At 37.4% G+C, this 26,259-nt stretch overlaps 2 protein-coding genes across 2 annotated transcripts; both read right to left on the reverse strand.

Moving 5' to 3' along the window:
* Positions 1-7,107: 7,107 nt before the first annotated feature.
* Positions 7,108-10,962, reverse strand: LOC108989783 (beta-glucosidase BoGH3B-like). The gene is made up of 10 exons (XM_035685045.1): positions 10,860-10,962; positions 10,329-10,575; positions 10,017-10,221; positions 9,774-9,864; positions 9,507-9,652; positions 9,175-9,418; positions 8,958-9,062; positions 8,240-8,422; positions 7,943-8,150; positions 7,108-7,671 (listed from the first exon to the last, which is right to left on the reverse strand). The coding sequence occupies exons 2-10, from the start codon at positions 10,555-10,557 to the stop codon at positions 7,181-7,183; spliced, it is 1,902 nt and encodes a 633-aa protein (XP_035540938.1). The 5' UTR covers positions 10,558-10,575; positions 10,860-10,962; the 3' UTR covers positions 7,108-7,180.
* A 7,780-nt stretch (positions 10,963-18,742) lies between these two features.
* On the reverse strand, positions 18,743-25,907 carry LOC109014162 (beta-glucosidase BoGH3B-like). The gene is made up of 10 exons (XM_035685026.1): positions 25,642-25,907; positions 21,987-22,233; positions 21,675-21,879; positions 21,390-21,480; positions 21,125-21,270; positions 20,645-20,888; positions 20,419-20,523; positions 19,954-20,136; positions 19,657-19,864; positions 18,743-19,351 (listed from the first exon to the last, which is right to left on the reverse strand). The coding sequence occupies exons 1-10, from the start codon at positions 25,690-25,692 to the stop codon at positions 18,861-18,863; spliced, it is 1,971 nt and encodes a 656-aa protein (XP_035540919.1). The 5' UTR covers positions 25,693-25,907; the 3' UTR covers positions 18,743-18,860.
* Positions 25,908-26,259: the final 352 nt, after the last annotated feature.

Raw genomic sequence — 26,259 nt, forward strand, 5'->3', positions numbered from 1 at the left:
CTCACTTCTCTCTCAGATCTACTCGATCCGTCTCTCACTTCCATCTTATCTAAGTATCCTCGAGCCCTCTCTCCCTGACTCACTTCCGTAGCCCTCTCCCCCTGTCCCTCCATTTGGTGCCGTTGAAGATATGACTCCATTTACTTTTCAATTTTTCTTCAATTTTTTTCCATAAAAGCTTGAAGCTGAAGAAAGAACAAAAAAAAAACTAATCTAATTTTTGAAGATTTCTTTGACCATTCTAATGAAATCAAACAAAAAGCTTAGGAAACTAGAAAAAACTCCCATAAACCACCAACAAGAACAAAGTCTGAGTTTGTTTAGTTCCTAACAAAAAGTACTTCCCATCAAGTTTTCCGAAAAATTGCTGCTAATTCAGGTGGATCTAACAACAAACATTAAATCCAGTTTTTCTTTAAATTGGTATTAAAGTAGCCTTAAGAGATAAGAGGAAACGTGATAATAAAGTTACTAACTTTTTCCTTATAAACACCAACCACCATTGAATCTGATGACAACCCAGTTTTCCATTTGTGGATCTGAACCACTCAGCTGAAGAATATAACGTTAACAATAAAAGCAACAAGCAACAATCACTGAAAAGAAAAAAAAAATATCAGATTGGAATAGAGGCCAAGAAGAAAAGGAAAAATCTCTTCATCTCGCTTTCTCTCTCTAAAATCTCTCTAAAACAGGAGTGGTGAAGCGCTGCCGAGAGCGGAGGTGGTGATGCCTATGAGTGAGGGGAGAGAGAGAGAGAGTGAAAATCACTAAAAAAATATTTTATTACCTCTTAAATGAGTTGGGCCAATGAGAAGTGAACAGAGGACATAAATCCTACATTTGCTACGTCACCCACGGGTGTGTGGAATAGGAAAAGGGAAGGCAGTTGAGTAGAATTACTCCTGGTTCAAAATGTACATCCAAGGCAGTTGCCAAAGCTGTCAAGAGAAACGAATTAGAGACGATGAGTTCTCTAACTTGCTTTCCATGAAATTTCTCGACGCCATTCTCCCTCTCTGTTGGTGGAAAAAGCATTCTTCAATAATGGGTGTTTTCTTGTGCAGACACTATAAATCCCATTGTCGAGTGCACTACAAGAAAACTGATCTATTGCGGCGATTTTTCGCGCTCTCTCTCTCTCTCCGTGAAATCTTGAAGAAAGAAACAGAGCATCCAAAAGCAGAGGAAAAACTCCATTATATGAAATCAGAAATCAAAAGTGGAAAATTTTATTTACCCGAATCTGAAATCGCCTTGGGAGTTGGAGTTTAAGCATCCCTGAGAATGCAGTACAAATGAAGCAAAAATTTGGGAGTTGGAGTTTAAGCATCCCTGAGAATGCAGTACAAATGAAGCAAAAAGCATTCGTTCTGATAAAGAAGCTATTGCAGCTAAAAAATATTTAAATTCCAATCATGTCAAAACGTGGGTTCCAGGTTTTAGAACATGCTGCAACTACATGTCGTTTATTCTCTTAATATCTACATGTCGTTCTTATAGTATTAAGAGTACATAACATTCCTTTTTGTATTATTGATTTTTTGTCTTGTAGTGCATAGCTGTAATAGGTTTGTTATTCTGTTATTTCCTTTTTAGCAAGCATGTACAGCATATATAGTGGTAAGGATGTACAGGATTCGGCAAGCAATTCAATATACATCACAGAGAATCAATTTGTTCTCTGCACACTCCGTGGCCTGACTCTCTGTCATTTCTTCTTCCTTTTCTGATTTTTTCTGTTACATGGTATCAGAGCAGGGGTTTACTCCTGCTATTGATCGCACTCTTACAGACACAGAAAACCCTTTCTACAAAGCCATGGAAGACCATTCAACAAACACAGAAAACCCAAATTCAAACACACCTTATTTGAATTTCGCAAACCCAAACAATCCTTATAGAGTTGAAAATGGTGATAACACTGCCCTTGTTCTTGTTGCTGACCTCCTTACAACAGACAATTATTCTACTTGGTCTCGAGCAATGCGTCGAGCACTTAGAGCCAAGAATAAGCTGGGATTCATTAATGGAAGTATTTCCAAACCAACTGATACGGATGACCTTCTTTTCGATGCATGGGAAAGATGCAATGACATGGTAGTATCATGGATTCAAAACTCAGTCAGCTCTGATATAAAGTGCAGTGTAGCTTTTGTGGATGATGCACGAGTAATCTGGGAAGAGTTGAAGGACCGTTTTACCCAACAGAATGGACCTCGAATTTTCCAATTAAAAAGGAGTCTAGCAAACCTTCGACAAGATAGAGATTCTGTAAGTACTTACTATGGTAATCTTAAAACCTTGTGGGATGAAATTGCTATTTATGACCCTGTTCCTATTTGCTCTTGTGGGCAACTAAGCATTTTAAATGATAGATATCAGCGTGATTGTGTCATACAGTTCCTCATGGGCTTGAATGACCAATATGCTAATTCTAGAGACCAGATCATGCTTATTGAACCTCTTCCCACTGTCAACAAAGTTTTCTCCCTAATTCAGCAACAAGAACAACATAACCTCCTCACTACATATTCACCATCCCCTGATTCTATGGTTTTAGCTGTTAAGACCCCTCATGCATTTTTTAAATCCAACACCAAACCTCATCAGAGAAAAGAAAGGCCCTATTGCACACACTGTCATATCCAGGGTCACTCACTGGAAAATTGCTTTAAAGCTGGTAATGCTCAAGCTCCTACTTGCACCCATTGCAATATGACTGGCCATGTAGCTGAGAAGTGCTACAAACTTCATGGATACCCCCCAGGGCACAAGCTGTACAAGGGAAAAGGTCTAGTCCTATCTGCCAATCAAACTAGCTTCTCAAATGATTCTTTTCAAGAGGAAACTCGTGAGGACACAGTGAGTTTTACTAAGGAACAATACCAGCAGCTCATGAACTTACTTCAGCAAAAGGATCCTCTCATTGCTCTTCCTTCAGTTAATCAGGCACAAACCATTCTCAAAAATTCTGCTCCTAAGGCCTCAAAGATATCTGGTATACCTCTCACTCATTCTTCTCCATTTACACATAAATCTGTCTGTTCCACCAATATTCCCTGGGTAATTGATTCAGGTGCTACAGATCATATGATCTGTAGCCACTCTGTTTTTACTTCAATCACTGCAGAAGTTTCATGTTCTGTCAAGCTACCTAATGGTACTTGTATGCCTGTTACCCACTTGGGTACTGTCAAGGTCACTGAGAAATTGATTCTCACCAATGTCCTATGTGTTCCCTCTTTCTCTTTTAACTTGATTTCTGCCAAAAGGCTCACTGAAACTCAGACTTGTTGCTTAATATTTTTGACTAATGCTTGTTTTATTCAGGACCTTTCCACTTGGACCACGATTGGGATGGGTGAAGTGAAGTGCAGCTTGTATCACCTCTTGACTACCACTGTTTCTCCTAGTGCTTTGGCTGATACTCTATCTCTTCTATCTCCATTTTTTCCTTCCATTTCCTTTTCAGTTATAAATAACAGTAATGATAGTGACCTTTGGCATTGTCGCCTAGGTCACATATCACATTCCAGACTTGGTTTAATTGAAGATCCTGTTGTAAAGCAGAGTTACAAGTTTAATGAAACTAGTTTTTGTTATATATGTCCTCTTGCTAAACAACATAAACTTCCCTTTCCAACCAGTTCTCATAAATCCACTGCCATTTTTGAAATGATACATTGTGATATTTGGGGTCCATGCTCCACCACAGCTCATGATGGTACAAGATATTTTCTGACCATAGTGGATGATTTCTCTAAAACTACCTGGGTCTACCTTTTACAAGCCAAATCAGAGACAAGGAATTGTATAGAGTCCTTCTATAATTTAATTGAGACTCAATTTGAGACTAAAATTAAAATCCTTCGAAGTGATAATGGCATTGAATTCAAAATGACTGAATTTTTTAACAAAAAGGGGATCATTCATCAAAGAACTTGTGTTGAGACACCTCAACAAAATGGGACTGTGGAGAGGAAGCACCAACACATTTTAAATGTGGCACGAGCTTTGTATTTCCAATCTGGTCTTCCATTATCTTTTTGGACTGACTGCATTCTAACTGCAGTTTACCTCATCAATAGGACACCAACCCCCTTGTTAGAAAATCAGACACCTTATGAAGTCCTTTTTTCCACTAAGCCAAGCTATACACATTTAAAGGTTTTTGGATGCCTTTGTTTTGCATCCACCCTCTCTCATGGCAGAAAGAAATTTGATCCAAGGGGGAGAAAATGTATTTTTTTAAGTTATCCTTTTGGGGTCAAAGGATACAAGTTATTGGACTTGGGAACTCACACTACTTTTATCTCAAGAGATGTCATTTTTCATGAAACTATTTTCCCATTTCAGTTTAATTCTTCCACTAAAACTGCTGCTCAACCAGAATCTGTTTCTCTTCCATCTCACTTAGATCATGATTATGATCCATATGTGACTCCTGAACATGATCCTATTAATCCCTCTTCATCCACTGAATTCACAGTTGTCAGTCCTTCATCTCCTAGTTCTAATCCTATCAGTCCTCTTTCCTCTACCTCTCTTGAATCACCTGCTGACAGCAGCCTTTCTCTTTCACCTCAACCTGTTCTTCGAAGGTCATCCAGGACAAGAAAAGCTCCTAGTTATCTTCAAGATTTCCACTGCCAGCAAGCTGCACTCACCCCCCATTCTCAATCTCTGGACAAGGTATCTTCTCCTCTCACTAGTTGTTCTTTTCCTCTACATGATTATTTATCATATCAGTCTTTTTCACCTAAGTTACAAGTCTTCTCTTCTAGTCTTTCTGTTGCTTCTGAACCTACTTCATACTCACAAGCCATAAAAGATCCTAACTGGTGTAAGGCCATGGACACTGAGTTATTGGCCTTAGAACAAAATGAAACTTGGGTCCTCACAGATTTACCCTTAAACAAAGAAGCTATTGATTGTAAATATGTTTACAAAGTAAAGAGAAATTCTGATGGAAGTGTGGAAAGGTTAAAAGCTAGGTTGGTTGCAAAAGGGTACACCCAACAGGAAGGGATTGACTACAATGAGACATTCTCACCAGTAGCCAAAATGGTTACTGTGAGATGTCTTCTTTCAGTTGCTGCAATACGAGGCTGGCATTTGCATCAATTTGATGTCAATAATGCCTTCCTCCATGGTGACTTAGAGGAGGACATTTACATGAATAAACCACCAGGATATACCAAGGGGGGTCCTCAGCAAGTATGCAAATTGCTCAAGAGTTTGTATGGCTTGAAACAAGCCTCTAGACAGTGGTATGCGAAACTGACTTCCTTTCTACTGGATTCTGGTTTTACTCAGTCCAAGGCTGACTATAGCTTGTTCACTATGACAAATGGTAATTCTTTTACTGCCCTACTCATATATGTGGATGATATTTTAGTTGCTAGTGATTCCTTAAGTTCAATTGCTGTTATCAAAGACTCATTGCACAACAAATTCAAAATTAAAGATCTTGGTGTTTTGAGATACTTCCTTGGGATAGAAGTAGCTCGATCTTCAGAAGGTATTCACATTTGCCAACGAAAGTATGCCCTTGACATACTTGCAGATTCTGGTGTTCTAGGGTCCAAACCAGTAAAAATTCCTATGGAACAAAATTTGAAGTTGAGCAAAACCACTGGTTCACCTATTGCTGATCCCTCCATCTATCGAAGATTGATTGGTAGGCTGCTTTACCTAACAATCACTCGTCCAGACATCAGCTATCCTGTCCAAACTCTCAGCCAGTTCATGGATCAGCCAACCACAACTCACTTAGCTTCTGCTCAAAAAATTTTAAGATATATTAAAGCTGCTCCTGGTCAAGGCTTGTTGCTGTCATCTACTTCAGAGCTGCATCTTAATTCTTATTGTGATTCTGACTGGGCATCTTGCCCTGATACACGAAGATCAGTGACAGGTTACTGCATTCTCTTGGGTCAGTCTTTGATTTCTTGGAAATCTAAGAAACAAACCATTGTGTCTAGAAGTTCAACTGAAGCAGAATATAGGGCCATGGCAACCACATGTTCTGAACTTACTTGGCTAAGGTTTATCCTCACTGATCTACGTGTGCCTCACCCTCAAGCTGCCACACTTTTCTGTGATAATCAAGCTGCAATTCATATTGCAGCAAACCCTGTTTTCCATGAGCGCACAAAGCACATTGAGTTAGATTGCCATCTTATCCGAGATAAAATACTTGAAGGTGCAATCTCGACAGCTTATGTTCCTTCTCATCTCCAATGTGCAGATCTCCTTACAAAAGCACTGCCAGCTACTCTGCTTCAAGTTCATTTGGTCAAGATGGGAATTGTTAATCTTCATTCTCCATCTTGTGGGGGGGTTTTAGAACATGCTGCAACTACATGTCGTTTATTCTCTTAATATCTACATGTCGTTCTTATAGTATTAAGAGTACAGAACATTCCTTTTTGTATTATTGATTTTTTGTCTTGTAGTGCATAGCTGTAATAGGTTTGTTATTCTGTTATTTCCTTTTTAGCAAGCATGTACAGCATATATAGTGGTAAGGATGTACAGGATTCGGCAAGCAATTCAATATACATCACAGAGAATCAATTTGTTCTCTGCACACTCCGTGGCCTGACTCTCTGTCATTTCTTCTTCCTTTTCTGATTTTTTCTGTTACACCAGGAAGAGTTCTGAATTTTCATTCCGGACAATTGTGTCCTTCACATCTTCATTCTTTTGTTTTTGGCCTTGGGGATACGTTTGAGACTTCAAGAATGGAGACAAAAAGCATCAAAATGGAACAGGGTCGGTGTAGAATGTAGATGAGCCGAGCTTGAAATACTAATAATATGTCAACTGTTGCCAAGGTTGTCTGGAGAGCACCAAACCTACCAATCAATTGCAATACAGAATACTGGATTTAAGGGAAAGAATCATTACATCAGTTGTTGGTTCTAAAGCCATAGCTCAGAGAATTTAGAATTGAATGGACTTCTTAGTTGGAATATCTAAAAGAGCTGTGCATTCATGATAACATTTGATGCGCGTATGAGAGAAAAAAGGGTCATTGACTGCAACATCTCAAATATTTATAAACGAATGATAGATTTAATAAAATATTCTATAAATTAAAGCAAATTGTTCTTGGAACTAGCTTAGGAAAAAAAAAAAATTGTTCTTGGAACTTTTTCTAGGGAATGGATCTTCAGCTGCTTTGCCTCGAAGGCTTAGTTGTTAGCCCAAAACCAAATGGGAAAAGAGGGTCATAGTGTTGATCCCCAACATTCATGGGTAGCTGATCTACTCGTTTAAACCACGTTCGAGCCAGCTTGCCAGAAAATCCATAGTCACCAAAAAGAGCATCAGCCACACCTTGACCTTCACTACCTGGGAGCCATGCAGCCACCAGAGCGTCCATTGATGCAAGATATGGTTCGATGACAAGAGGCCGTCCGGAGACAACAACGACAACACACTTGACAGCCCCGCATACATTGTTGATTGTGCTAGGCCCGGGCTCAGGGAGAGTGAGGTTCAGGTTATCACCTTTGGTCTCAGCGTAGGGTTGCTCGCCTACTACCACGATGGCGTAGGAGAAGTCATTGGACTTGACAAAGGCAGGGTCAGGGTTCTCATTGAAGACCACCTGGGTGCTTCGGTCCACAGTGGCTTTGATGGCATTAAGGATGGTGGTTCCTGTCATAAATGAATCATTCTATCAATGCGAGAGGCTACTGAAATGCAAAGAAAGCAATACCAAAGTATGGATTAAGACCCTCTAGAGCTCTAGTAAAACTACAATAGCGACTTGAAGTACATGATCCAAATTTTTGTCACACATCTAAAACCACAATGAGACAAGTTTCATATGATAAACGTGGTTTGCAGACAACCTGGAGAGAAAAATGAGGGAAAATAGATTTCGTTAAAGAGAGAAGTTAAATGTATGCTGGTAGGGAATATGTACCGGCAGTGAGGTTATTCCCGCCAATTCCTTGCCATTCGATTGTCCATCCACCGCATTGATAACCCAAGTTGTCTGCATGGCTTCCAGCAACAAGAATCTTTGGCACTTTCTTAGGGAGAGGCAGCAGAGGCCCGGCAGCTGCAGATTTTCCATTTTGCAATAGCACAAGTGATTTCCTCACAGCTTCCCTCGCGAGTTCCCTATGCTCCTAATGAAAGGAGGAAATCCGATCAAGTGGTGCTTTGACATTACAAAAACAAATAACCAAAGATCAGTTTGGGATATGATCTAGCTAACCTTGCTTCCAACTTCGTTGGCCAGACTGTTATCAGCCAGCGGGGTCTCAAAGAGCCCCATGGAGAACTTAACCCTCAAAATCCTCTTCACAGCATCATCTATGCGGCTCATGGGAATGACATTCTTCTTAACCAGATTGGACAATTCATTGATAAATTCTGGGTAGTTGTAAGGAACCATGACCTGCATCATTTTGAAAGTCAGGCATCTCTCTGCTTCTTAAAGATGCAAATTTACCATTGATGTAACGGCCTCACTTATGATGAAGGAAAATCTTTTTTTTTTTTTTTTCATTTACAAAATGGTGTATCTATGTCTGTGACTATATCCATGATTTCGGATTTCTGTATCTCTATCTCTATGAAATTTTACTTTTCCAGATTACCTACTGCTATTTATGGTAGCAAAAGTAGATATAAGAAGACGACATCAAATGGTTACTGAATGATTCTGATATCATTCTTGCCTCAATTTCATAGCATGAGAAGACGGCAAAAGCATGCTTCCCAACCAGTAACAAATAAAGAAAGGAGTTCTAACTTCTCACGAGTTTGGACCTAATTATGGAGACTCAGGGTCATGCATGGCTAAAGAATTAGAAGTTCTTTACACACTACAGAGAGATTTGCAAGAGTATAGTAGTAGGTGCCGCAGAAAGCTTAGCAAAAAATCTTGGGACCATGAATGAAATAAATCTTTTACTATATTTGTTACTGACCATGTCAACACCAGCTAGAATTGAAGCTTGAACAGAGTATGTGTAGTTTGCATGCGGGGGATATGTAATCCTGTCAATTCCCTCCCAATCTGAGATGACGAAACCCTGAAAGGATCAACAGATAATGAAACATTACTTCTCTGGGATTTCCATTATTCTCATTAAAACAAAGATTCCCTGAATTTTTTAAAACTCTGAATATAGAATTAGAAAGTACCCTGAAGTGGAGTCTGTTCTTGAGAAACCCTGTCAGCATCTTTTGGTTCGCATGCATCTTCATTCCATTCAAACTCGAGTAAGATGCCATAACAGTAGCGACACCCTTAATAATTGAATCATAGTAAGCAGGCATGTGGATGCTGTACAATTCGTGCTGACTAACTATGGTGTTGTTTTCGTTAATTCCTTTAACTGTGCCTCCATCACCAACATAGTGCTTTGCACAAGCTGCCACCTTATCCCTGAATGCAATCTTAAATATAAACACGTTGCACAAATTGTTCGAAACAAATTAAGATCAAAATAATGAAAAAAGAAGTAAATTCTTACTTCCCACCAACGTACGGAACTCCCTTTCTAGAATTTGCAGGGATATCTCCTTGCAAACCTGGGATGATCTCTGTCATCATCTTTACAATCTTGTGGTCCTCACTATAGCTCTCATAACACCGACCCCACCTTGGATCCCTGCAAACCTGCATTATTCAACAGAAAATAGGATCACCATCACAGAAAACAGTGGAGAAATAATAACTTTAGGTGCTTCGGATTTTCTTCAATAGTTGCATTGCATCCTGGTGAAAAACTTGTAATTACCGCGATACATGGAGCAAAAGCATATGGAATCCCAGTGGCTCGAACTTCAAGCGCAGTTGCAGCACCGATCCTCCTTAGAAGATCAGGATCCCTGCAGGTATGATCACAGAAAACGTAGATTCAACTTGAGGTGCAACAGAATGATGAACTGATTGTTCAAGTTTCTCACATTCCACAGAAAAACAAAAGGATGATCATGCATGTAGAATTTTTCATGGTATGTATGCAAGCATATGCACTTGCCTGGTCACTCCAAGACCCACATTATGGGGGAAAATGGTTGCATTATATACATTGTTGTGTCCATGAACTGCATCAATTCCATAAATCATAGGGATTCCAAGACGGGTAGCAAGAGCCCCTTTCTGAATTTCATTCACCATATCTACCCATTGCTCTGGAGAAGCCTTTGGAGCAGGCACACTCCCTCCACCACTTAATACACTACCTGTACATTTTTCACTTTATTGTGAGTTGAAAGAACATTTAGAGCAATTATGGCAAATTCATATGCAACAGTAGAAGTTGAACACATTATAATCTATATACGCATACCAATTAAGTAATCCTTCATGACCTGGGCTGTGGCATTAGCCCTTTCAATTTGAACCATCTGACCAATTTTTTCTTCCAGAGTCATTCTTGCCAAGAGACTTTTTATCCTAGCTCCAACCCGTCGCCTTGGGTCCTTGTATCCCACATATCCTTGAGCTTCTGCCATTGATGAGCAGAAACATATTGCCAAAAACAAAAATCCCAAGAAGGGGATTGGAATTCTCGCCATCTTGGTCCTACTAAAATCCTGTAAAAAATTGAAAAAAAGCAAAGGTGATGTGAAAGATAAACAACGAGAACCATTAACATTGTATCAAAATATGCAGTGGAAAAGCTGTCAAGAGGTAGGTTCAAGGAATAGCTTATATATGGAAGAAAGTGAATGAAAGATCATGGAACCATTTGTTCAGTTTCTACTTTCTATAGAAACTAAAAGATGATTATGCCATGAAAACCCAACAAGCATGTGGAAAATACAATTACCACCAAATAACCAGAACGTCCAAAAGATAAAAAACACAAAAAGATCACCAGCAAAGGAGGAAGAAACGTCAGAACGTGCAGCAAGATTCGAGGTTTAACTCTGCACAGGGGTTTGAAGGTGGTGGGATATAAATAGGGAAGGAAAGAAGAAGTGTTGCGTGGAATAGGGTGTTGAAAAACATAAGACCAATCTGTTAAAAGAGACGTATCATGCTAGGGTACGTACTAGGGCAGGGCGTATATCTTTTTCGAGTTGTTCTCCTAGAATATAGCGGGAAGTTGATGCCTTTGACTGTTAAACGTGTAACGCAACCGTCTCGAGAGACGTGCTGTTTGATTTTCAATGAACATAATATTCTTTTCCCTGTTAACCCTTGCTGAAACGTTTTGATTACCATTTCAAAATAATCGATATATAAATAAATTATATATATAAAAATATAATATTTTAAAATAATTTTAATACAAATATTAAAAATATACATATTTAAAAAACTCAATAATATTTTTAAGTTATAATTAATTCTCAATCACATTGTTAAAAAAATCAATGTAAGAAAAACTATTAAAAAAATCAAATATCTCCGTAAAAAAACACAATATATATATCCTGCCATGGACCCCTTCTGGCAATCCATTGTTTCTGATTATCTAGAAAAGATCATCAGGTCTAATTGCTTCTCTCGTGCATTTACTTTACTTCAATTCATGTGTTAACATTTTTTAAGTATTTATTTTTTTTCTAATTGGTTTTAAGGGTTTTATTAACTTGCTTATACGAGAAATGATTATATATATATATATATATGTGTGTGTGTGATGAAAAGGGCTGAGGCTTTTACTAGTTTGCCCTTTTCTTTTTAGAATATTTTCTAAATTTTCATTTAGTCTAATTTTGGATTGAAATATGTGTTCCAGCCGAAACACTAGAATTTGACTGGAACGGCCGGAATTTGAGCCGAAACGCAATAACCCATCACACCTTGCCAATTACTGTTTCAGCATGAAAAGTTTCAGCCATTCCGACCGAAACGGAAAGGTTTTTAAAACCTTGAGAGATACATTCATTTACCAAATTTTTATATCTATGAGATAATCAGTACTTCACTAATTATAATATTTTTACAATTTTTTTAGTAATGGATAAAATAGGAAAAATAAAAAATTACTATTTTCTAGGAAACTTGTTGTAAAATAACTATATCCACTAAATTATTCCAAATCATTTGCATTTACAAATAAATGTTATTAATATTAGAGCAAGACAGATATATATCATTTGTTAAAAAAAAAAGAGATATACGTCATACTATTATTGGGTGAGACACATAATAAATTAAATATATCTCCCTCCACTTCAGATATCTCTTATCTCTCTTTGATCTTATCTTCTCTCTCTTTGATCTTATCTCTCTCCGCTTCAAATCTCTCTTACAACTTTACAAAAGTAAATATATCTCCCATAATAAATAAATAAATAGATTTGGTAATTCATCTAGATTCATGCATGCATGATCTGTTGACTCCTTCCAACTTTTTTGCATAAAATCACTGAAAATTAATCAAATAAGGGTTTGCAAAATAAGGGTTTGGAACGTGGCAAAGATATTAGAATTTAGCTAGGAGTCACTGACCCATGCATACAGCTGTATAATACTTAGCCAAAAGCCTTTTTTTTTTTTTCCGTTCGAAAAAGTCTATAAAAATTAAAATACAAAGAACTCGTAATTAGATTCCAAACAAGTCAACTGAGATATAATTCTTTGTTCAATTTGAAGAGTCCAATGTAAAGAAAGATAGGCATAGTTATAATGGGTTTTTTCTCTGTCTTTTTGGACCTGAAAGGGCAACTGAGGGAACAAAAAGCGAAAGCCCATCCCAGAACAAATGGACTATTCAGCCTGGTCCACGAGTTGACTCTCCTGGACGCAACCTCTATGAGGGAGTATACTGCAGAGGGATGGGACTCGCCGACCTGGAGATCCCTCGATCAGTATCCAGCCCTTGAGTGTCTGTCTGCATAATGGGCGATAACTAAAGGAGACTCTCGATCCTCTAACATGAAAGACATCGACGGACCACTAAGGACGCCAACGGGCTAAGGCAAATTGGAAAACCATGCCGCATTAATGACATAACTACCCGAGCTACATACCAAAATCATTGCCAAATCAAATGCCTACTTTCCTGGGATGTAAACAGGCAGGAGCGGGTCCAGTCCCAAACTGCCCAAACGGCGTACCTCCCATGGGATCAAGAGAAGAGTTAGGCCGAAGGCCGCTCTACCCCTCCCGCGATGGAGAGTGGGTCCTACCCTCCCGGCGACCTGAACAACTTACCGCAACCCTCATCGCATCGAAGAGCATACTAGCCACATTGTTGTCCAAAAAAGTTACCTCCCCCGCAAGGTACCAAAAGGAGAAATATGCCGTTTCATCCTTCCCACGACGGAGTGCGGGCCAACCCTTGGCAGCCCAAAGACAAAAACTTATCTTCCTTATGAGCATTAACAGGCGGGAGCAGGTCCAATTTCAAACTGCTGGAATAGCGTACCTCTTGTGCGATCAAAGGGAAAGCTAGGCCGAAGGCCGCTCTACTCCTCTCTCGATGAAGAGCGGGCCTGAACAACTTATCCCGACCTCCGTCGCAAAGAAGAGTGGGTTCGGCGTCAGTCTGACTCAACACTTACCTTCCCTGCGATATTAACAGGCGAGAGCAGGTCCAGCCTTAAACTACCCAAACAGAATAACTCTCGTAGGACCAAAAGGGAAAACTAGGCCGAAGGCAGTTCTACCCCTTTCACGATGTAGAGCGGGTCATGTAAAGGTGCTACTCGCACCATACAGTGCAGGGTATCCTCCTCCCCGCCCCCAGCCCCCCACCCACTACCCCCCTCCCACTTCAATAAGGGACTACATTCCATTAGGCCCAAAAAATTATTCTTGTGTTCAAAAGTGATCAAAAATACATTTTTAGACTTAAAATGTAAATTTAAATTTGTAAATATCACTATAATTTAAAAATTACGTAGCTTTTAAATTAGCTAATGTATATTTTGTATAAGTTGTAGTGTAATAGGGTAATATTTTTATAGATTACTTTCACAATACAAGGCTCACACTTAATAAAAGTTCTACTTAATACATATTAATATATTTATATATAGTACAAATAATAAATATTTATAAATATGTATAATATAAATATATATAAATATAATCAAATATATAAGTGCGGGGCAGGGTTGGGCCCTCCCCACCCGCTGCCCCCACTAGGGGCCAGATGCGCGGTGGAGTAAACGAGGGCGAGGTGGTGGGGTGCATGTAAAGAAGGAAAAGGAGTTGGACCTGATTTCGACACTATTAAGTATTGATTGTATACCGACACTATTGAGAATCAACCCATTTTCAACAACTAAGATGGGTTGATTATGCCTGCATCTCTCCTTTAGATTGGATATTATATTGACTGATGCTGAGACTCTTTTGAACGAACAGTGCACAATTTTATGCTCTAAACCAAACATCAGAAGTTTGGAAAATGTTACTTCAAACTATTTGGAAATTTGCAACTCCTTTAGATTTTACCAGTAATTTTATAATATTAAGATTTATTTTTAATGGAGTGAAATAGTTATATTGATTGATTGAAAAATAAATTATAAGAAATTATAAGTTTATCAATATCCCATAAGTTTTCACCTCGTTTTGTAGAGATAAGCAAATGCCAAGTACACTGCCCAACGCCCGTGGTGGAACAATCAAAATTCATAGGTTGTCACTTGCCAAAAATATCGAGTAATTTAATGCTTGGGTTCTTTTTCACAACTTCCATGCACTACAGATACATCTCATTCACTTGGGAGTGAGACAAAATATGTTTTACATTCAACTCTCGTACTGTCTCATGTTTACCATAGAGCTTGGTAAGCATTTATTTTTTTTTTATGAAAAATAGACTTCATTCATTCATGAAAGCGAAGTTACAGCTTTAACTGATACATCCCCACCTTGCAAAGGAGGAGAGGGTTTTCACTCTATGGACAAATTGTCCAAGAGACTATTTATTTATTATTATTAACCTAAAACAAAGGAAATAATAGAAAACGTAAATGACACATAGAAAAATAGCAAAATACAACTTAGAAAGTTGTATATCCGCATTTTCAACTTTAGAGGAAATAAAAAAGCAGACACAGGGATTGTGGTGGCGCGTGTCTGGCGCGTGAGGGACACGTGCCACCCTAGAAGTACAACTGACAATCGAGTTTGAATATACTGATGGCCCTAGTGCAAATCTCGGAAAGTCATTACCTCAAACCATGAATAATTGCGAGGGTTTCTTGCAATGTAAGGACGGACCACAATTGTGTGTGTTGGCCTAATAACAGTCCTCCCTAGCTCATGTAGTGCCCACATCACCATCCTTATGTGGCGGTATGGGTGTAAACTTGAACCGAAAAACCAGCTGGACCTGCCCAAACCAGTGGAATCGGTCCAATTTTGGGTCAGTCCGGTCCGAAACCAATTTTCGTAATTCCAAAACCGGCTAGTACCAGTCTAGTTCCGGTTCTATACTTTTTATTCGGTTCTATACTTTTTAGGACAGGACCAGACTGGACTGGACCAGTTCACTATATTATATATTTTAAATTAATTTTTTAATATTATATAAAAATATATATATATATAATAATATAAATTATAATTAGATATAAGATAATATTATTATAATTTATAATATAAAACTTTAATCTTAAAAATGAAAATTTATTTGATCATATGCTTTAAACATAAAATATATATTAATAACATTTTATGACCTAATAAATTCTCAACATATTTCTTTTAACAAATACATAATATATTAGTAATACTAATATATATTAATATATTAATTACATTTCGCTTTAATTATATATTAGTATATTAATTTCATTTTACACCCTAATACTAATATTATTAAAGGGGACCGGAACTGGTAAAATCGGAGGTATCGGTTTAGGAGAGTAATCGGTACGTAATCGTTTTTCAAAAATACAAAACCGGTACATACCGGTTCGGTCCTAAATTTTGTCTAAAACCGGACTAGACCGAACCGGTTATGCCCCTATATGGCAGTTAATAGTTTCGGTTGAATGTTGAAAGCAGTCTCCAATGACTCGTTGGCCATGTGCATGGCCAACAAGAAAGCAAGACATGCCTAATGATACCTCCATCGAGAGAGACCCTCTCTGTAGGGTCCATAATCATAGATTGCCTTAACATGTCGCATACATAACGGAATGCGGGCACCTCCATTCAAAGCATTTCGACGCAATTTTGTGAGTGTCTATTCAAAACTTCCTAAATATATTAATCCTCTTGGAGACCTATATTGTGTTGGGGCATTCGAAGCCGACCTCCAGAATTTTGGCATGTCATCCACATCGTGAAAACTATGTTCATCTCTTGCAGTGTCGATTCATCTCCACTCGAACTATATATCTCCATTCCTTCGTCTATCTTGCTATTGTGAGACATACTTTAGCATGTCTCTTCATTTTCGTTGTTCAGTTCCATCGAATGGGCTTTCTCGGAACTAATATCATTGTCCATCCTGAATAACCCTTCTTGCGTGTGCGTTAAAAAATACCACATGTTAGCAAAATTATGAACATTGAACGTATTTATTTATATAAAATATGATCATAGTTTATATTACGGTATTACCTAAATGTTCATAATGTCAAAGAATACCGTCACAAATTAATTAGCCAATGCATAAATGGCAAAAAAAAAAATAATAGTAAAGTCATCTACGTACCACTAGATAGTTAAGTCACATGTTCAGCATGAATAATTAAAACATGCATAAATAACATAAAATCCTAAGTCAGATAAAATTGATAAGCATAAAATACTAATCCGGCAGTCCCCTATAATACCCTCATCAATGCCTACTCAGGTCAAACTCCAAGGCCACTGACTCCTACGAATATCAGAAGTTGACACGAACAATCTCTACATTGTCAAATCAAGTAATTGTTCGAAGGCCTTGTTAAATTGCTTAAGAGATTCTATTGCTTCTAACAACCTCATACAATGCATCTGGAGATCAAACGCTCCATTAGACTCTATGCTATTCAACCCTTTGTCGCGCTTCCCAGACATGCTCCCATACCTCCCGTCCTTAGCAGCTTTCCGCCTCGCAGCAGAACTAAGCTTAATTTCCTCAAGGTATTTGCTAAATTTTGCTTGAAGGGGCATAGGCTAGGAAGGCCCTCCCCTTTGTCGTCAGCGAGATCCACTAGCATAGGAGGTGGAGAAGGGTCTCCCTGATTGCATGGATACGTCCATACCAGCCACTTGTAATGGGCCCCACTCATCATTAGTCGCCCGTCGGCCACAGTTTCGCATCTCCTTCTCAAGAATCCGCTCATCATCACTACTTGGGGTCGGGTCAGTCGATGTCCGATGCAATGTCCCAATTGCAACTGAACATCCAAAAATTGAGCATAGGTGTTCATACTTTGGGCATCCCTCGGTCTTGAAATGCTTAAATGATGACCTCACCTAATATTAAAATTGTAATTAAATACAATGAGAACAAGTTTAAAAAAAGGAAAAGTATTATTTCAGGCGATTTTGTGCACCCATGCGCACCAATGATGACATGGAATGGGGTTAATGAAACGGTGCGCATGGATGAGGCGGGAAACGAAAGTTGTTTTGAAAAGTCTAAAAAGTTGATGTTTTGAAGTTTTATTTATTTATTATTTTTTTAATGCTATTTTGAAGCTGATAGTTATCAGATTAGTTTTCTTTTTCTTTTTTCTTTCTCATCAAATAAACAACTTTGATTCCTATAAATTTTCTGGGTATATAAATTCTCTTTGAAATGATCTTTGCACTAAAGTTTTGACCAGAAATTTGAGAAGGAGACCAAGGAAGATGAGGAATGGCCGTGGAATGAGGGAAGAATGGCCAGAAATTTTAAATTATTTGGTCTTGAAACTAAGGTGCTCGAGCAAGAGGGAGATGGAGAGATCGTTGGTGGCATGGGGGTTGGAGATCTGGACGGAGACGATAATGGGATCGTCAAACTTGTACACTTCTTTGTTGGTTTTGAGCTTAATTTTCCTCTGTGATTTCATTATCTTATTTTCAGACGGGAGACATTCTTGGAATACTCATCAACTTCGTCCTTCTTCTTTATCTTTCTTCTTCTTGTTCTTTCTTTTCTTTTCGTTTTTTTTTTTCAAAGGACATCTGACATGACTCAATTCACCTCAGCATTTGGTACGCAATTGGTGCCCCAAATCGCTTGTATCTAGTAGAACTGTTAAAAAAATTGTAATTCAAATTTTGAGATGGTTTAAATAATCTATCATAAATGTTTTTAGAAATAGCAATTTCATACCTTTAATAATTTTGCCCTGTGTTCCTCACTGGAAACTGGGGCCTTCCTCTCTAGGTCCCACCCTAAACCAGTTTGCTTCATATGATCCGTAAATTCCCGTTGCTTTCTCTTAAGACGAGCAGTTTTACCTTTAAATTGATTGGAATTGAAATTGTTTGGCCCAATCACAGACAGCCATTCAACAAATCGAATATGGTCTCCATGTGTGATCTTCCCTCCCCTCAATGTATCCATCAACATTTCTTCGTACAACATCTCAGTTAGTATATCCTCCATCCCATCATTCCACTAGTCCCAATCACCAATCGACTCGATTGACTCATCCATATGGTGCTAATGTATGCTCAAATGACAATGACAAATTTTGAAACCAAACGACTATATATATGTTTGTAGATGTGAACCGAATTCCACATGCATTTAAATGGAATGACCCAATACGCGTAGAACGTGTATATAAGATGGTCACATGCTATGATAAATATGGCATATAGGGAAATTAACAAAACAATTGTATTTTCTCACTCATTGGCATTAATATATAAGGTAGGAAATAAAGAATTTACAAGTTGACGTAAAAAACATAAGGTCGTACGTAAAAAACATTAAAACATATTGTTCTTGGAACTTTTTCTAGGGAATGGATCTTCAGCTGCTTTGCCTCGAAGGCTTAGTTGTTAGCCCAAAACCAAATGGGAAAAGAGGGTCATAGTGTTGATCCCCAACATTCATGGGTAGCTGATCTACTCGTTTAAACCATGTTCGAGCCAGCTTGCCAGAAAATCCATAGTCACCAAAAAGAGTATCAGCCACACCTTGACCTTCACTACCTGGGAGCCATGCAGCCACCAGAGCGTCCATTGATGCAAGATATGGTTCGATGACAAGCGGCCGACCGGAGACAACAACGACAACACACTTGACAGCCCCGCATACATTGTTGATTGTGCTCGGCCCGGGTTCAGGGAGAGTGAGGTTCAGGTTATCACCGTTGGTCTCAGCGTAGGGTTGCTCGCCTACTACCACGATGGCGTAGGAGAAGTCATTGGACTTGACAAAGGCAGGGTCGGGGTTCTCATTGAAGACCACCTGGGTGCTTCGGTCCACAGTGGCTTTGATGGCATTAAGGATGGTGGTTCCTGTCATAAATTAATCATTCTATCAACGAGACAGGCTACTGAAATGGAAAGAAATGCAATACGAAAGTATGGATTAAGATCCTCTAGAGCTCTTAAATAACTTCGAGATGGAATTAGTAAATCTACAATAGCGACTTGAAGTAGACGATCCAAATTTTTCACACTTAGTCATGACTAAGTGTGAAAACCACAATGAGACAAGTTTCATATTATAAACGTGGTTTGCAGACAACCTGGAGAGAAAAATGAGGGAAAATATATATCATTAAAGAGAAGTTAAATGTATGCTGGTAGGGAATATGTACCGGCAGTGAGGTCATTCCCGCCAAGTCCTTGCCATTCGATTGTCCATCCACCGCATTGATAACCCAAGTTGTCTGCATGGCTTCCAGCAACAAGAATCTTTGGCACCTTCTTAGGGAGAGGCAGCAGAGGCCCGGCAGCTGCAGATTTTCCATTTTGCAATAGCACAAGTGATTTCCTCACAGCTTCCCTCGCGAGTTCCCTATGCTCCTAATGAAAGGAGGAAATCCGATCAAGTGGTGCTTTGACATTACAAAAACAAATAACCAAAGATCAGTTTCGGATATGATATAGCTAACCTTGCTTCCAACTTCGTTGGCCAGACTGTTATCAGCCAGCGGGGTCTCAAAGAGCCCCATGGAGAACTTAACCCTCAAAATCCTCTTCACAGCATCATCTATGCGGCTCATGGGAATGACATTCTTCTTAACCAGATTGGTCAATTCATTGATAAATTCTGGGTAGTTGTAAGGACCCATGACCTGCATCATTTTGAAAGTCATGCATCTCTCTTCACATGGCTTCTTAAAGATGCAAATTTACCATTGATGTAACGCCCTCGGTTATGATGAAGGAAAATCTTTTTTTTTTTTGTCAGTTACACATGGTGTATCTATGTCAGTGACTATATCCATGAATTAGAAGCTCTTTACAACACTACAGAAAGATTTGTAAGGGTATAGGAGTATGTGCCAGCAGAAAGCTTAGCAAAATATCTTGGGACCATGAATGAAATAAATCTTTTGCTAATATTTGTTACTGACCATGTCAACACCAGCTAGAATTGAAGCTTGAACAGAGTATGTGTAGTTTGCATGTGGTGGATATGTAATCTTGTCAATTCCTTGCCAATCTGAGATGACGAAACCCTGAAAAGATCAACCGATAATGAAACATTACTTCTCTGGGATTTCCATCTCATTAAAATATATATATATAAATATATTTCCATGAATTTTTTAAAACTCTGAATATTGAATCAGAAAGTACCCTGAAGTGGAGTTTGTTCTTGAGAAACCCTGTCAGCATCTTATGGTTCGCATGCATCTTCATTCCATTCAAACTCGAGTAAGATGCCATAACAGTAGTGACACCCTTAATAATTGAATCATAGTAAGCAGGCATGTGGATGCTGTACAATTCGTGCTGAGTAACTATGGTGTTGTTTTCGTTAATTCCTTTAACTGTGCCTCCATCACCAACATAGTGCTTTGCACAAGCTGCCACCTTGTCCCTGAATGCAATCTTAAATATAAGTATGGACTTTACCCACATTCAACACGAGTAATGACTTTAAATTCAGGATTTACTAGAACTGATTCTAATTTAAGTGGCGAAGAAGCAGTCATATGCTTGATTAAAAGTGGCTTATAATTTGTTCATCCAAAGTTTGAATGGATAAACACGTTTAGCACAAATTGTTTGAAACAAATTAAGATCAAAATAATGAAAAAAGATGTAAATTCTTACTTCCCACCAACGTACGGAACTCCCTTTGTAGAATTTGCAGGGATATCTCCTTGCAAACCTGGGATGATCTCGGTCATCATCTTTACAATCTTGGGGTCCTCACTATAGCTCTCATAACACCGACCCCACCTTGGATCCCTGCAAACCTGCATTATTTTTCAAAATAGGATCACCATCACAGAAAACAGTGGAGAAATAAGAACTTTAGGTGCTTTGGATTTTCTTTAATAGTTGCATTGCATCCTGGTGAAAAACTTGTAATTACCGCGATACATGGAGCAAAAGCATATGGAATCCCAGTGGCTCGAACTTCAAGTGCAGTTGCAGCACCGATCCTCTTTAGAAGATCAGGATCCCTGCAGGTATGATAACAGAAAACGTGATTCAACTTGAGGTGCAACAGAATGATGAACTGATTGCCATTGAACAAACAAAATTTGCTAGCTCGATTGGTTCAGGATGTTCAAGTTTCTCACATTTCACAGAAAAACAAAAGGATGGCTATGCATGTAGAATTTTTCATGGTATGTATGCAAGCATATGCACTTGCCTGGTCACTCCAAGACCCACATTATGGGGGAAAATGGTTGCTTTATATACATTGTTGTGTCCATGAACTGCATCAATTCCATAAATCATAGGGATTCCAAGACGGGTAGCAAGAGCCCCTTTCTGAATTTCATTCACCATATCTACCCATTGCTCTGGAGAAGCCTTTTGAGCAGGCACACTCCCTCCACCACTTAATACACTACCTATACATTTTTCACTTTATTGTGAGTTGAAAGAACATTTAGAGTAATTATGGCAAATTCACATGCAACAGTAGAAGTTGAACACATCATAATCTATATACGCATACCAATGAAGTAATCCTTCATGACCTGGGCAGTGGCATTAGCCCTTTCAATTTGAAGCATCTGACCAATTTTTTCTTCCAGAGTCATTCTTGCCAAGAGATTTTTTATCCTAGCTCCAACCGGTCGCCTTGGGTCCTTGTATACCACATATCCTTGAGCTTCTGCCATTGATGAGCAGAAACATATTGCCAAAAAAAAACATCCCAAGAAGGGGATTGAAATTCTTGCCATCTTGGTCCCGCTAAAATCCTGTAAAAATTTGAAAAAAAAGTAAGGTGATGTGAAAGCTAAACAACGAGAACCATTAACATTGTATCAAAATATGCAGTGGGAAAAGTTGTCAAGAGGTAGGTTCAAGGAATTGCTTATATATTGGAAGAAAGTCATGAATGAATGATCATGGAATCATTTGTTCAGTTTCTACTTTCTATAGAAACTAAAAGATGATTATGCCATGAAAATCCAACAAGCTTGTGGAAAATAGAATTATCTCCAAATAACCAGAACGTCCAAAAGATCAAAAACACAAAAAGATCACCGGCAAAGAAGGAAGAAACGTCAGAACGTACAGCAAGATTCGAGGTTTAACTGCACAGCTAGGGGTTTGAAGCTGGTGGGATATAAATAGGGAAGGAAAGAAGAAGTGTTGCTTGAAATGGGGTGTTGAAAAAGATAAGACCAATCTGTTAAAAGAGACAAAGACACATATCATGGTAGGGCGTATATCTTTTTCGAGTTGTTCTCCTAGAATATAGCGGGAAGTTGATGCCTTTGACCGTTAAACGTGTAACGTAACCGTCTCCATACCTATCTAAACGATTGCCCTCAAGCCCACATTATCCGGTTTGGTGATTGCCAATGCAGTTTGATTTTCAATGAACATAATATTCTTTTTCTCTTTTAAAAAAAAAAAAAAATCTGATACTTCCAATTATCAAATTTTTATATCTATTAAGATATTAATCAGTACTTCAATAATTATAATATTTTTACAATTTTTTTTTTGTAATGGATAATATAGGAAAAATAAAAAATTACTATTTTCTCGGAAACTTCTTGTAAAATAATTTTATCCATTAAATTAATCCAAATCATTTGCATTTACAGATAGATATATATCATACTATTATTAGGTGTGACACATAATAATATAATCCATTTTTTTTTCTCTCTTTTACCTTATCTCTCTCCTCTTCAGATCTCTCTTACAACTCTACAAAAGTAAATAAATCTCCCATAAAATAAATAAATAAATAAATAGATTTGGTAATTCATCTAGATGCATGCATGCATGATCTGTTGACTCCTTCCAGCTTTTTTCTTCTTAGTTATCCTTTTGGCCGTTTTATTTATAATTAATTGCCTTTAAAATCACTGAGAATTAATCAAATAAGGGCTTGCGAAATAGAAAAAATCTACACAACTTTCTATTATTCACACAACCTCCACCCACTATATTTTTTTTAATTTTTTTTTCTTTTATCAAATATTTAATATATGAATAATGATTAGAAAAATTGAATTAGTTTAAAAAGAATAAATTCAAAAAAAATTTAAAATTTTTTAAAAAATCTTAAAATTTCAAAAAAATATAGTGTGTGGAAGTTAGAAGGTTGTGTAGTATTACTCTTGCAAAATAAGGGTTTGGAACGTGGCCAAGGTATTAGAATTTAGCTAGGAGTCACTGACCCATGCATGCATAAAGCTGTATAATACTTGGCCAAAACCCCTTTTTTTCCGTTCGAAAAAGTCCATAAAAATTAAAATACAAAGAACTCGTAATTAGATTCCAAATAAGAAAACTGAGATCTAATTTTTTGTTCAATTTGAAGAGTCCAATGTAAAGAAAGAGTCTATAGAGAAGTGCAAAATGCAATTTTTATTTTGTGTTTTTTTTAAGCATTTTTTTAATCTCTTTAAATATTTAAAAAAAAATAACAAAAAAATTCACAAACTCATTTAAAAATACTTCTTTAACAATTAAGTAAAAAAGAAAAAAGAAAATCGGTAGCTTTTATCGGGATGCATCATGCATCATTTCCCACTAAAAAAGAATTACAAAAAAAACCCTTTAATTTACAAACTAAGGGTAGTTTAAGAGAAAATATACTTACAACCGTGAATTGCGTAATCGTCGCGTAATCGTTTTGAAAAAAATGAATAAAACATGGGACCCACATGAAAAAAATTAATTTTTTAATAATGGATCTCACTCTTTTTCAAAGCGATTACGCGGCGGTTACGCACTTCACGGTTATATGTAGAATTACTCGTAGTTTAATATCATGCATAAGATTGTAAATGTTTTTTCTATTGCAAGATACATCAAATATGTATATATAGTCATGTTAATTAATTAATTTATTTATTTGTCTATGTTTTTTTTTTTTTTAACTTTCACACCACGTACGAGACATGATTAATTCCAATTGGTGTACGTACGTGAGATAATGTATCATACAACTAATGAAAATTTGTATTTATCCATCTCTATACTACGTATCAATATGTAATTTATTATTATTGTCTATTTATTTAAACACGTATTAATCTACCAATATTAGTGTTTAAATAGAAATACCCGATCAAGTAGCCCCAACGAATCTGCAAATTATTTAACGAGTTCCAAACCCCAAAGTAATTAAGTCAAAAAAAAATAGTAATTTTATATACAACCGTGTAATGCGTAAACGCTGCGTAATCGTTTTGAAAAAATGAATAAAATATAGGACCCACATGAAAAAATAGCGGACCCCACTCAATCTTTTTCAAAGTAATTACGCAACAATTACATAATTCACGATTGCAAATATATATATATTTTTTTAAAAAAAAAAAGTGACATGCTCAAGAAAATCGACTGATGAAGAATTATCACATGTTCAGTTGTACGCATGTTCATCTAGGCTGAATTTTTTCCTTCCGGTTACGGTTTCCGGCCCAGAACAAATTCGAGCAGGTATTCGCATAGAAAAATCCGGGTACACCTGGTACTCGGTTTTTTTTTCGGTTTAAATGTTTTATTTTTTACTTTTTATTTGTGGGCAATGAACATATAGGCTTTGATTTAAAAAATTAAATAAATAGATTTTGAATGTTGCATCAATATTTTTTTTCATAAAAAAATATATTCATAACATGTAGGTTTTGATTTATATTTAAAAAAAAAAGTACAACCCGAAACCCGAGTTCTGAATTTTAAAAAATCGGTTTCAATCCGGATTTCGACCCGATTTTGAAACTCAGGTTCCCGGGCCGAAACCCGAATAAACACTACTAATCAGTTGCAGTTTAAAGCAAATGGATGATAAATTTTTTGGGTGGTATACCATTTAAAAAAAGCATTTCCATGTGAAAACATAGATTTTTTAAGATTAAAAAATGAGAAATACTGCTATACCCATAAAGAAATTCTACAAAAATAAATTCACAAATTGACATAACTAGCCTAATGTTATACGTTAGATCTACTAATTTATAATAAAAGTAATTTTACATTAATTTAATGTAACACATGATCAAGTCATATACGCCGGTTTGTAAATTTATTTTTATAAAAAAATTTTATGACTTAAACATTTATTTCACTTTATAATTTATATATGCCTGCCTACACATATCGACTCCCATATGGGGATTTAATGGAGAAAGCACTACCTGAAGATGAAGCAGCTGCATGTTCCATCCATTCGAGCCCCCAACGATCATGATGAACAACGTGCATGCCTCTCTTCATCGTGTTGAGATCGATCACTCAGATCATATTTTTCACTTTTTTGATCAGCAAGCAATCCGAGCCCAGTGCACTTATTGTCATCAACCCAAAATAATATAACCTCGATCTCCTTCTTCTGATCATCTATTGCATGCGCGCCCAAGTAATACGGGTACTGCAAAACTTGCTTTTTGTTATTGAAAACCCATAAAACTTGAACTACTATAGATAAATCACCTTTCTTTAATGTTGTCTTTAATAAATAATTATCTACTGATGCACCCTGGGCGGCCTGCGCGCACGCATTGAAAAAGCGTAGAAACCAAACAAAGAACCTTCTTTTTTCTTTTGTTTTGGTGGCTAAACAAGGTATCTTGTCTTCGTTTGTAGAGGTTATGCCATGACTTGGGAGACATTTGAAAGCCCATTAAACAAAACCCCATGAAACAGTAAAGGAATATATACACATGTAGATGTAGTCTGGGAAGCCCATGATCATAACTTAGCACAAAACCAATGCAACCAAAAAGGAATAGTCTCATCCATAAGAAAAGAAAACT

Source organism: Juglans regia, chromosome 14, assembly GCF_001411555.2.
Source record: "Juglans regia cultivar Chandler chromosome 14, Walnut 2.0, whole genome shotgun sequence".
Taxonomy (NCBI): Eukaryota; Viridiplantae; Streptophyta; class Magnoliopsida; order Fagales; family Juglandaceae; genus Juglans; species Juglans regia.